Genomic DNA, 13,006 nt, shown 5'->3' on the forward strand with positions numbered 1-13,006 from the left:
AGGTATGCTGTTGCATAGGGAAATTACTTGCCTGACTAACGTATGTGCTCTTCAAATCCACAGCAGCAAGGTTTCTCGTGACACTCTTTATGAAGCAGTACGAGAAGTCCTTCAGGGAAGTCAGACAAAAACACGCAAGTATGACTACTTTGACATCTTTGTGCTTGTGTGAGGTTCACTACAAATGAGAGTTTTTGTGCTGAGCACCAAATGCTGTATTCTTTCCAGTTGCTTGTCCTGTGGTACTTGTTTTCTCAACTTCAGGTTTTGCTGCAAAATAAAATAAAACTTCTCTCTGTTTTGTCAGGTTCTTGGAAACTGTGGAGTTGCAGATCAGTCTGAAAAACTATGACCCACAGAAGGACAAGCGTTTTTCTGGCACTGTCAGGTCTGGCGCTATTCTGACCCAACTGAGTCTTCGGCCTTCATCTTTCTGCCAATTATATACCCTGAATGTAATATGCCTACCAGTGCAGCTTCTTAACTGAGTGCTGAATTTTCTGGATAGTTCAGGCTTCCCCATTTGAAAGTGGGCGTGGCTAGATGGACCCCTTCTCTGGGGAAGTGTGATAAATCATGCTTATGAATCCCACCAACCACATTAATAATTTAGGGGGTGACACTGATGGACACTGTGTTTCTAGAAAGGGGTTCCAGTCATGGTTTGAATTTTCCTTGGGTATTTGTATTGCTGCAGATGTTTAGCAGGTGCTTGTTTTTTGCCTCTTTCGCAGGCTCAAGTCTGCTCCCCGGCCTAAATTCTCTATCTGTTTGCTGGGGGACCAGCAGCACTGTGATGAGGCCAAAGCAGTGGACATCCCTCACATGGACATAGATGCTTTGAAGAAACTCAATAAGAACAAGAAACTAGTGAAGAAACTGGGTGAGCAAAGTTGGGAAAGGACTATGGTGCCAGTATAAGGGGGGAAAGCTTCTGGGAGTGTGCTTGATAGTTAATTAACATTCTAATTCCAAACGTATTTACTCAGAAGTATAGTTTTCAGACTTACTAATTGCAGTCTTCATCCATTTGATGTGCTTGCTTTTAATGACCATAGTTAAATAGATTGGGTAACTTTAATGCGTTCTTGATTATACACTGATTTAGTATATTTTAAAATTGTTGTCTACCTCCAAAACATGTGTTGAGTTATTATAAAAAGTCAATATTCTTCCTTGAAGCCACACATTTTAAAGATCTAATGATTATGAAGTACCATGAGACATGGCTTCTATATAAGTTAAGGGCTGTTACCGCGCTTGTATTCCCAGCGATGTATTAAGAGTTTGAAAATGTTATAAAAAATACTGTTCGCAGATTCTATGTATTCCCACTGATGTATTAAGAGTTTGAAAACGTTATAAAAAATACTGTTCGCACTTTGGCCCCTTTAGCTGTGAAGACGTCTTCCAAGTGGCCAGTGTAAAAATTTGTCATATAAGGTAGAATTTGGTGACATAGAATGTTAAGAGTCACATCCTTTCTTGGTTCACATGCGCTGCATATAATTTTGCAAACCTTTGTTCTCACCTTTATATGTAGCTTGCAAGTTAAGGTTTTAATTTTGACTGCTTGTACATGAGCCAAGAAGTTAGGACTGACTGACTTCCGTGTACATGTGTTGGTCATGAGAAAACCTTCATAAACGATAGCTGCTTGTTATCATCATCCTGAAGTTTCCATGTTTCATTCCTGCATAGTGACTTTTTAAGCAATTCTTAATATACATCATATTGCAGTTGTGCGGTATCTCTGCTTTATACTATTAGTGTTGGCATATTGTGAGTAAGAAATAGAAAACTTCTCTATGGAACCAGTTAAGCTCTGCCCTAGGCTGAGGAATGTAGCAATGTGTATAAAAACACTTGTGATTATTTTCTGCAGCAAAGAAGTATGATGCTTTCTTGGCCTCAGAGTCCCTGATCAAGCAGATTCCTCGAATCCTGGGACCAGGCCTGAACAAAGCTGGCAAGTTTCCTTCTCTTCTCACTCACAATGAGAACATGGTGGCCAAAGTTGATGAGGTCAAGTCCACTATCAAGTTTCAGATGAAAAAGGTAAATTTGATAAAGATTCTGGTGATGGTACTTGCATAAAATATTTATATCATACTAGCCTTGACTACAGGAGTTCCTTGAGAGAACCATCAGTGATCTATATGTATTCTGTGTAGAATACTAGAAACCCAGGAACCCCCATTTTGATTTTGAAATTTTCATGAACCTCCAAGTCCTCCCTCCTCCCTCAGCGATGTACACCACGTGCTGGACATCCCTTTCAAAGTGCATGGCATGGACATGACATGTGCCCCATGGAGGGCTCTGTCCTTTGAACGATACAGCGAGGACCACATCAGCTGCACTTTGAAAGCAAGTTTAAGTAGAGTGTATTGTATTGTATTATCTTCAAGGTTGATTCTCAGAGGGTAGCTTATTCTGAAACTCAGAACTCATGTTCAAATCAATGTCATCCCTCGATTGAAAAGGATTTTGCACCAGAGATAGCAAGACGCTGCCTTTCCAATTCTATATCTTGAGGCAGATAGTCTTTCCTCTCATTCCTAGAAAGCATAGAAAAATTTGTTTTCATGTTAGCCAGATGGGTGTGAGAAAGGCTCAACCTTGATCCTTGCAAAGAACCCTGAGGGTTTCATGGGCCCCAGTTTGAGAAATGCTGTACCTATGCAACAAAAGAGTGGAACCATTGACTTGCCTGTCCGGAATCAGCTACTTCATCTTCCCTTGATGATATAACAGATAAGTTGATATATTAGTATTTGTGATCATTTGTAATGTTAAAAAACTAGATTAAATAAGTATGCAACTTTCTCTTCTCAGGTGCTCTGCCTGGCTGTAGGTGTTGGCCATGTGAAAATGGCAGAAGATGAATTAGTGTACAACATTCACTTGGCTATCAATTTCCTTGTGTCATTGCTCAAGAAAAACTGGCAAAATGTACGTGCCTTGTATATCAAGAGCACCATGGGGAAGCCCCAGAGGCTTTACTAATAATAAAATACTGAGTACTTGGTTTACAGACTTAGTTTTGCTTTGTTCAATCTGTGCAGCTTTGAGTTTTATATAGGGTTTATCTGAATTAATCTTCTTTATGCCTGAGCCTCTCTGTATCTGTACAATGCAAATTCTTAAACAGATGTTCTGTTATTCTGAAAATACATTCCAAAACCCATTTATTAGTTTTCTGCCCCTCCTCTCTGTCTCTGTAATCCTTCTCCTAAGGGACCATCTTGTAATTTTGCTCTATTTGCCTTTCCACTATTTCCTACGCCCTTGAAAAAATGTAGTCTAAAGTCTCTACATACTTGGAGATTTTGAAGTTGGACTCATAAATTCTAGAACAGGTTGTGAGGTCAAACATTTAATCCCATTCACTGTTGATGTCTTATTAATTACTTCAGTGGATGTAGATGCAAGAAATTCTGACAGCCTGCCTATTCACAGAAATGTGTCAGCACTTACACGTTTGATGCATATATTCCTTCCCAACAACAAGGTGGATGTTATCTGAGAACTTGTTTGAAAGGTGACTGAGGATGCTGTTTATGTTTACCTAATATACCCAATAGGGGGAGCAGTCTGAACTTTGCAAAGCTTTGAGGGGAACATTAGATTAATCTTTTCATTTACGCTAGAATGATAAACCAATGTCAGTATGGTTGTTAATTTACAATGGCAGGAAAGACCTTCTGCATCTTGAATCTTGGTTTCTCTGCAACTGAGGGATGTAATATTTAATGATGTTCTAAAGCAGTGGTTCTCAACCTTTTTGAGTATGAAGACACCTTTTTAACATAAAAAATGTGCAGCCCCACCGCACAATAGTAGTTGTACTATTAGTATCCATTGATGGAAAAAATACATCATGACAGAAAGATCAAATGGACAATACAATGCATATATGGTTTTAGGAACCTCTTGCAGTAACGGTATGCTGGGTCCCCTGCATCCATCTTGGGAACCACTGTTCTAAAGTATCCACAGATTCTCCAATGGAGAATGATTGCCAAACAATTTTGTAAAAAGTATAGAGACCTCTAAAGAAAGTGGGTATTACTGTGGGAAGGAAAACAGTTTTTATAGCCAGTAGCTGCTGTGGAGACACATGCGCCTTTTGCCTCAACCAAAGACAAGAAACCTCTGCTACCCCTAACCATAGTTTTGCAGTGAACTGAACAATGGAAATAACAGGATAGAGCTTTTCAGAGCAAAAGGTCTTTATAGAGGCAGTTTGTGGAGATATTCCGTGAAGTCAGTGCAAGTGCAGTGACAGTTCAGTTGGCATATATAAGTTAGAATGTATATGACAGCTAATGCGGAACACCTCGTGATTCAACAGAGCTAGCTGAAAAGTGATGTACTTGATTGCACAACACTCAGCAGTGACACATTTTATGTTAGGAAGTGAAAACTAGCTGAATTCTTAAACTGCACAGTAAATTTTGGGTGACACATTTTGAGTAATCTATGTCCCCATTTTTCGTGAGACACGGGGGAAAAAACCTAAAGGAGGCTGTACCACCTTTGCATTATCCCTTATTCAGGGATAATGGGGAGAGATTTCAGATTTGCTATTTTATTTTTAAGTGAAAATGTTTTTAGTTATGATTGTAAGCCACCTTGAACCATGGGGAAAGGTGGGATATAAATATTTTAATAAATAAATAAAATTAAACCCACCCACATAAAGCACTTTCATTTAAAATATAAAGCATTGGGCTCCTTTCTTTTACTCTGCAAGTACCTGTTGGGACTGACAGGCAGGACAGGAGTGTTTAACCGTACCGGTACTTGTTGCTTACCTCTCCATGGTTCCTTTCCTAAAGTGCACAGGTGGGAGAAAGTAACACCTCTGGTACTGGCTTGGTAAAGTGGGGGAAGCATTTGGGAATGTGAGGTGTGGAAGGTTCTGCATGCTTCACCTACAGACCCCTTTTGCTGTTAAAGTAACCCCCCCTCTTTCCATGTGAACAGAATTATTCTGTGTGTTTAAATACAGAACTGCCACTATTCTATCTAATTTGAGGTGAAATACACCCAGATCAAATAGTACAGTTTGGCTACAGTATTCAGTTTACTTTAAATATACTTGATCATTTTGTAATTTGTACTGGGAAATTGGAAATTAAAATATACATAGGAATTAAGGATTAGCAGAATTAGGACTACATATTTTGCATTATGACATTACTTAAGCACTTCTTCAGTTGCCTCCTTTCAACACAAATACTGTTCTTCAGAGCTAAATAGAAACATTATTTTAGGAGCCGTCAAACAGACAAGGAAATGATTCACTGGCTTCAACACTGCAACCGCATCTATCAATGGAAGCCGGTTTCCTCGTGGACAGTTTACAGCTCCTGCTTTTTGAGAACTGGTCCTGAGGTTTTTTTGCACCAAGAGCACATCAGCCCTGAAGTCAGCTTGAAAAGGATCAGTAGCAGATGGGGTATTCAAGAAAACCTGGAATTGCTCTGCCACCGTCTAGATTCATCTTATGATCAGCTAAAATTATCCCATGTCCTTCAGGAAAGAAACAATAGGCAGCCTTGTTACCCTACGTAGGCAGTCTCCATTTTAGTTGGAATTAGCTGGAGACAGACTGAGAGGGGTAACTGGGATCTCTAACCTATTTATACCAGATAGTCCTGGGTGAAAACTCTCAAATGAGCAAGCGCTTGTATAATTAAAATATAGTTTTATTAAAGAATAAAAATAGGAAACAAGAAATATATTTTAAGCAAGATACACAAAGCATACAAAAGCTGACTCAGAGAAAAGGGAGGAAGTTGGGATAGGGTTTCAGAAATGGGTGATAGTTACCAGTCTTGAAGGGACGTCCAGGGAAAGCAGCGCTGAAGAGGAAAATGACCAGTGTTTCCAGGAGCAAAAGCCCATATGCAAGTGGGGCTGCTCATACAGATCCAGAATACACACACACCATGAATGGCCAAAGGACCAATATTTATATCCCCAAATGGGTCCTGAGGCGATATGAAGTAAGCTGACACGAAAGCCAGAGAAAAAGAATTGATTGCTTTTCTGGGGATCCAACAAAAAGATAGGCTTGATGAGTCGTCAGGATCCCAGAGAATGCCTGGGCTATTCTTTTGAATATTGATTGCTGGGATGTGTGAAGATAGGGTAAGTAATGGTCTGCTTGGAGTGCTGATTAAATCAGTGGGAATAAGCTAGCCCAATTGTCTAGCCAGGCACACCTTAGGGCCAGGGGAAAAGTTCAGTGGCCAACCACCTTCCTGCCCAAGCTTGACAACAAGATGGAGCCCAAATCCCTCTGAGAGGCATCCATTTTGTGGAGAGCAGTGGCTTGCTCTTATGTCAGTCTTTGCCCCTGTGCTTTTGTGGCACCCCTTAGCGGGAAGGTAATAGCTGGGGAAGCTAGCTGCTGACTTTTCTCTACCTAGTCTAGTTCACACTAATGAGTGCCCATGTTACTGTAGGTCCAGGACTACTTTCACAGAGGGAACCAGTCTGTGCAAACTGATCCACACTCTTAGTTCCAAATAAAAGCAACAAGAGCAGCACCTATAAGCCCTTAAAAAAGTGCAGTCCAATATTGTAATATTGTGCCAGAGGGCAAAGGAACAAGGTATAAGATGCACCTTCTGTGATAAAAGCAAGTTCTCACTTTTGGCACAGTGAGTATATTTTTGCAACAGCTCAAGAAACGAGTTCATGAAGGCAGGGCTAGTTGGTGTATGTTTACCTTTAGTCCCCATTTTGTGGATCCCTTGATCCAAAGGAGATATTTGCATACTCCCCTGGTCCTAAAGAAGACTTCACAGAGACTGCCTTATTGGGAAGATTGGCTTTATTAGAACTTAGCGGAAATTTTATGTTGACATATGTAACCTCCTCTGCCCTCGATTTGGGCTTCTTCAAGACCGCATATACTGAATTTGTTTCTGTCTCCAAAGGATTGTTGACAAAGTTGCTTTCATGCATCTGAACAATGATAAAATATTACATTTCTTAAATGTCAGTCTTATTTTAACCCTTTGACTTATTTTCTATTTTTAATCTTATGCTTGAGGTTTTGTATTTGCTACTGTATTCTTTGTCATATTTGTATTAGTGATTTGTTGTGTTTTGTTAACATTTTTAAATGCGTAAATGCATTTGGCACTGCAAGTTTGACAGATCTTTTTTCTAACTGCCTTGGTATTCTATCCATGCTATCTAAATCTTCCAATAACATGTCCTCATCCACATTATCAAAGGCTGCTGATAAATCCAACAGAATCAATTAAGAATGCTACCAACTAGACAATTGTTAACCAGTAATACAGTTGGAAATGAGCAAGGTGTATTTTTCAGAAGTGCTTAGAAAAGACCTTTTAAGTGGCTGTGAACTAAATGTATTTCCCATTGTTAGCTCACATGCACCACCCATGTCCCAGTAATGAAAATAAATTGCAGTTGTACATTACAGTACTGAAGAATTACAAGCATAGCATTAATATTTAAAGGGTGTCTTGTTTGCTGCTCAGCTCCAGTGCTGGACAATGGGCAGTTGTAAATTTTAGAAATGAGAAGACTTAACATAAGGAAAGAAGTTTTATGACAGCAGCCTTTAGTGGACTCATCAGTTAGAGTAATAATATTTTTTAAATAGTTTATTTTAGTTGTTGATATTTTTAACAACATAAAAGCATTTTTAACATAAATTTAGAATGAAAACGTATATTTTGCGTAAACAATATTTTCAACAGTAGGAACAAACAGTTGATGAGCCACCCTCCCTTCCCCGTTTTACCCCAATACATCCCCCCCTCCCCCATGGCTTCCCTGAAACTATGTTTATACTAATCAGGTACGCAATAAGAAAATCATCATCATGTACTACAAATAAAAAAAAATGTGATGGGAACAGAAGAAGGGATGCTGACTAAAAGAGAACTCTTGCGGTGGTGATGATCTTCCATTTAGTATGCTCTGGAGGTGTCCAGGGGGATTGGTTTGTGTTTTTTACTCAGTGTTCATAAAGCTCTAAAAAATTCTTCCAGGTTGCTTGTATTTGTTTTAAGGCATTTATTTTAGTAGTACACATGAGCTGCTTAATCCAGGAACTTCCTTGTCCACTGACCTAAACTGGGAGCTTTAGTAGATTTCTGGTAGTTGAAGTATATTATAATGGCCTGCAATTGCTGTCCTCACATAAAGGATGTGCAGTATTCTGGGTCACAGTTTCCTGGGTCACAGCCCTCACTGGAAAGAGTTGGAGATTAATCTTTCCTTGGGCCAGATAATTTGTCTGCTGCTCCTATGTCAGGAACACAAGCTTTCCTTTTAACATGGGACAGTTAAGTTTAGTCCAGGGGTCGGCAAACTCATTAGTCAAAAGAGCCAAATATCAACAGTACAACGACTGAGATTTCTTTTGAGAGCCAAATTTCTTAAACTTAAACTATATAGGTAGGTACACTGTATATTAACTTAATAAACTTTAATTAAAGTTTTAAGTCTTAATTAAACTATAGGTACACTGAATAAAACTTGATATCATACTTAATAGTGATCTTATTTATTGATAAAAATTAAATTGTAAGTCCCTGCCATTTCCCCCTCCCCGTCCGGAGTCCTCGTCTGGAGGCCTGGTCTACCGCCATAAAAGCCTATTGGTAGACCTGGCCTCCGGCTGAGTCCCATTGGGAGGCCAGGTCTACCCATTGGCTTTCTTGGCAGTAAACCTGGCCTCCAGAGGCCCATAGAAGCCAATTGGTAGTCCTGGCCTCTGAAGGGTGACTTTTTCCCCCTCCTCGGAGTCCAGGTCTACCGCCAAGAAAGCCAGTGGGTAGACAAGGCCTCCCAATGGGACACAGCCGGAGGCCAGGTCTACCAAAGGAAGCTCGCCCCGCCCAACAGCTGATAGGCAGGCGGGGGGGGGCAGGAAACACCGAGCCACCCGCCCAGCAATCGCGTGGCTAGAGGGGAGGGGAGGCTTTAGCCTCCCAACCATTGAGGGCAAGGGAAAGGGGGACCTGGCCATTCTCCCCGGCGGGGGTGGGTGGGGAGAGACAGCGTGCCCGCTCGCCTGCTCTCTCTTGCTCGCTCACTTTCTTTCAGGCGCGCCAGCTCCGCAGCCCGGCTGCTGGCGTGAGCAGGCGCGAGAGCAGGGGCTCCAAACCAAGTTCAGAGAGCCACACTCAACGGGCCAAAGAGCCGCATGCGGCTCAGGAGCCACAGTTTTCAGACCCCTGGTTTAGTCTGTTGTCAACACTTTTTGATATACTGTGAAATGTTTGTAGTGATTCACCATCTCTCTGGGAAAATCTTGAAACACATGGAAGAATTGTTATGAATGGTCACAGGCAAGCCTACCTTTGCCATGTGCCCTCTCCATTATATTTTTAATTGATAGTGAATATGGATGGTTAGAATATTATGATATAGAGGGGAATGCTTGTCAATGGTGCCCAGGAATCTGTGGATCTTTTATATTTGTAGTTCAAAACTGTCAAGAAGCTCTAAGTCAATATCTTTGAGCAAAATGCCTAGGAACATGTGGGGAGGGTTTCATGGCCCTCTCCACTCTCTGTCAAACCTATTTATTATAGAATCATAGAGTTGGGTCACTGGGTGTGTGTGTGGGAGGTAGTTGTGAATTTCCTGTATTGTGCAGGGGGTTGGACTAGATGACCCTAGTGGTCCCGTCCAACTCTGTGATTCTGTGGAAGGGGCCATACAGGCCATCTAGTCCAACTCCCTGCTTAATGCAGGATCAGCCTAGAGCAGTGATGGCAAATCTTTTAGAGACCGAGTGCCCAAACTGCAACCCAAAACCCACTTATTTATCGCCGAGTGCCAAATCGGCAATTTAACCTGAATACTGAGGTTTTAGTTTAGAACAGGGGTGGGGAACCTTTTTTCTGCCAAGGGCCATTTGCATATTTATAACATCGTTCGGGGGCCATACCGGGCGTAGATCTCCTGGTGTGTGTGTGTGCGGGGGAAGCTAGGGTTGACAGGTCCTCTTCACCACTGGCGGGAGGTTTTGGGGGTGAAGCCTGAGGAGGGCGGGGTTTGGGGAGGAAGACTGCACAGCCATAGAGCCCAATGGCCAAAGTGGCCATTTTCTCCAGGGGAACTGATCTCTATTGGCTGGAGATCAGTTGTAATAGCCGGAGATCTCCAGCCACCACCTGGAGGTTGGCAACCTTAGGGGAGGCTATGCAGAGAAGGCTTGGAGGGTGTCTCAGCTCCCCCAGGTCTTCCCCCTCCTCCCAGGTGGGAAGGCAGCCAGCGGTGGGCCCAGGCAACCAAGGTGCCAGGGGGGCGCAGCTTGCAGCCTGCGGTCGATCTGCAAGGAAGGAAAGAAGGAAGGAAGGAAAGAAAGAAGGAAAGAAGGAAGGAAGGAAGGACAGAAAGAAGGAAAGAAAGGGAAGAAGGAAGGAAGGAAAGAAGCAAGGAAAGAAGGAAGGAAGGAAAGAATGAAGGACAGAAAGAAGGAAGGAATGAAGGACAGAAAGAAGGAAGGAAGGAATGAAGGACAGAAAGAAGGAAGGAAAGAAGGACGGAAAGGAGGAAGGAAGGGAAGAAAGGAGGACAGATAGAAGGAAGGAAGGAATGAAGGACAGAAAGAAGGAAAGGAGGAAGGAAGGGAAGAAAGGACAGAAAGAAGGAAGGAAGGACAGAAAGAAGTAAGGAAAGAAGGAAGGAAGGAATGAAGGACAGAAAGAAGGAAGGAAGGAAAGAAGGACGGAAAGGAGGAAGGAAGGGAAGAAAGGAGGACAGATAGAAGGAAGGAAGGAATGAAGGACAGAAAGAAGGAAGGAAGGAAGGAAAGAATGAAGGACAGAAAGAAGGCAGAAAGGAAGCATGGAAAGGAGAGAGAGGGGGGGAGGGGGAGGGGGAGGGAGGGAGAGGGGGGGGAGGGAGAGGGAAAGGGAGGGAGAGAGAGGGAAAGAGAGGGAAAGAGAGAGAGAGAGAAGGGGAAAGAGAGAGAGAGAGAGAGAAGGGGAAAGAGAGAGAGAGAAGGGGAAAGAGAGAGAGAGAGAGAGGGAAAGAGAGAGAGAGAGAAGGGGAAAGAGAAAGAGAAGGGGAAAGAGAAAGAGAAGGGGAAAGAGAAGGGGAAGGGGAAAGAGAAAGAGAAGGGGAAGGAGAAAGAGAAGGGGAAGGGGAAAGAGAGAGAGAAGGGGAAGGGGAAAGAGAAAGAGAAGGGGAAAGAGAAAGAGAAAGAAGGGGAAAGAAAGAGAAGGGGAAGGGGAAAGAGAAAGAGAAGGGGAAAGAGAAAGAGAAGGAGAAAGAGAAGGGGAAGGAGAAAGAGAAGGGGAAAGAGAAGGGGAAGGGGAAAGAGAAAGAGAAGGGGAAGGAGAAAGAAGGGGAAGGGGAAAGAGAGAGAGAAGGGGAAGGGGAAAGAGAAAGAGAAGGGGAAGGAGAAAGGGAAGGGGAAGGGGAAGGAGAAAGAGAAGGGGAAGGGGAAAGAGAAAGAGAAGGGGAAAGAGAAAGAGAAGGGGAAGGGGAAGGGGAAAGAGAGAGAGAAGGGGAAGGGGAAAGAGAAAGAGAAGGGGAAGGGGAAAGAGAGAGAGAAGGGGAAGGGGAAAGAGAGAGAGAAGGGGAAAGAGAAAGAGAAAGAAGGGGAAAGAAAGAGAAGGGGAAGGGGAAAGAGAAAGAGAAGGGGAAAGAGAAAGAGAAGGAGAAAGAGAAGGGGAAGGAGAAAGAGAAGGGGAAAGAGAAAGAGAAGGGGAAAGAGAAGGGGAAGGGGAAAGAGACGGGGAAAGAGAAGGGGAAAGAGGAGAGAAAGAATAGGAGAGTGACTGAAAAAGGAAGAAAAGAGAGAAAAGCCTTCACACACACACACACACACACAGCCGGCTCCCTGCGACCGGGCTTCAGCCTTCCCACCTCTCCCCCCCCCCACCCCACCCCCAAGTCCACAAAAGTCCTCCACCTGATCGGCTCCCACGCGGATGCTCCGGCCCCGGGAGGGAGCGATTGGCTTTTTCCTCTTCTTCCCCCCCTCCCTCCCCCCCTCCCTCTGCGGCGGGCGAGAGAGGTTTCAACCCCTGTGCCGCGCGGCGCGCAGGGACGCTTCGCCTTCCCGGCTTGGGGGAAGCGTCTTCCTCCCTCCCGCCTCCCGCCTCCTCTTGCCGATGGCGAGAGGGGGTTTAAAGGGGCCGCAGCGTTCCTGCACGCTGCGGCTTCAGAGAGGGCCGTGCTGCGCTGCGTTTCTCTGGCAGCTGCAGCGGAGCCCAGTCTGGGCCAGGAGCCTTCTTACTCCTCCTCTCAGAGGCTCCGGGGGCTGCTTGGGCGCAAGTCCCGCCGGCCGCCACCGCAGCACGCCCCCCCCCACCGCACGGGCCGCTCCCGCTCCCCAGCTCCGCTTCACAGGCCGCTCGGCTGGGCTGCACGCTGGGCAGAACCGGGGCGGCGGCGGCGGCTCCTCTTGGCCAAGTGGGGGAGGCGCCGCAGGTGGCGGCCCGGCCTTCAGGGGCCTTTTGCAGCGGGCGGGCGGGCAGGCGGGCCCTGAGGGCGACCGCTCCCGGCTCGCCCGCTGTCCCCGCCCCCGTTCTGAAGCGCCTCCCAGTCCGACCTCGGGCGTGAGGAGCCAATCCGGAGTCGCTGCAGACCGCCTGTGGCGCGGGGCCAGGCAAAGCCGCATCTCGACCCCTCGCCTCCAGCCCGGGAAGGGAAGGGGAAGAAAGGCTGCTTCCCCGGGGGCTGAGTGGAGGCGGCCGGGCGCGTGCCGGCAGAGAGGGCTACGCGTACCAGAGTCGGCACGCATGCCATAGGTTCGCCAACACGGGCCTAGAGCATCCCTGACAAGTGCTTGTCCAGCCTCTGCTTAAAGACTGCCAGTGAGGGGGAGCTCACCACCTCCCTAGGGAGCTGATTCCACTGTCGAACAACTCTTACTGTAAATTTCTCCCCCTAATATCCAGCCAGTACCTTTCATCCCACAATTTAAACTCATTATTGTGTGTCCTATCCTCTGCTGCCAACAGGAACAGCTCCCTGCCCCCAAGTA

The 13,006-nt window shown here is 44.9% G+C and overlaps 1 protein-coding gene across 1 annotated transcript; it reads left to right on the forward strand.

The window, feature by feature from the left end:
* The first annotated feature begins 4 nt into the window (after nucleotides 1-4).
* Nucleotides 5-3,035, forward strand: LOC130473300 (60S ribosomal protein L10a-like). The gene is made up of 5 exons (XM_056844822.1): nucleotides 5-138; nucleotides 308-388; nucleotides 735-883; nucleotides 1,886-2,058; nucleotides 2,839-3,035. The coding sequence occupies exons 1-5, from the start codon at nucleotides 5-7 to the stop codon at nucleotides 3,007-3,009; spliced, it is 708 nt and encodes a 235-aa protein (XP_056700800.1). The 3' UTR covers nucleotides 3,010-3,035.
* Nucleotides 3,036-13,006: the final 9,971 nt, after the last annotated feature.

Source organism: Euleptes europaea, chromosome 2 (genome assembly GCF_029931775.1).
Source record: "Euleptes europaea isolate rEulEur1 chromosome 2, rEulEur1.hap1, whole genome shotgun sequence".
Taxonomy (NCBI): Eukaryota; Metazoa; Chordata; class Lepidosauria; order Squamata; family Sphaerodactylidae; genus Euleptes; species Euleptes europaea.

Bases quoted from the DNA above. Each gene is read 5' to 3' on its own strand.
- LOC130473300 (XM_056844822.1), top strand. From the start codon at position 5: ATGCTGTTGCATAGGGAAATTACTTGCCTGACTAACGTATGTGCTCTT. The intron at 139-307 runs GTATGACTACTT...CTGTTTTGTCAG, and splicing joins AGTCAGACAAAAACACGCAA to GTTCTTGGAAACTGTGGAGT. The intron at 884-1,885 runs GTGAGCAAAGTT...TATTTTCTGCAG, and splicing joins GAAACTAGTGAAGAAACTGG to CAAAGAAGTATGATGCTTTC.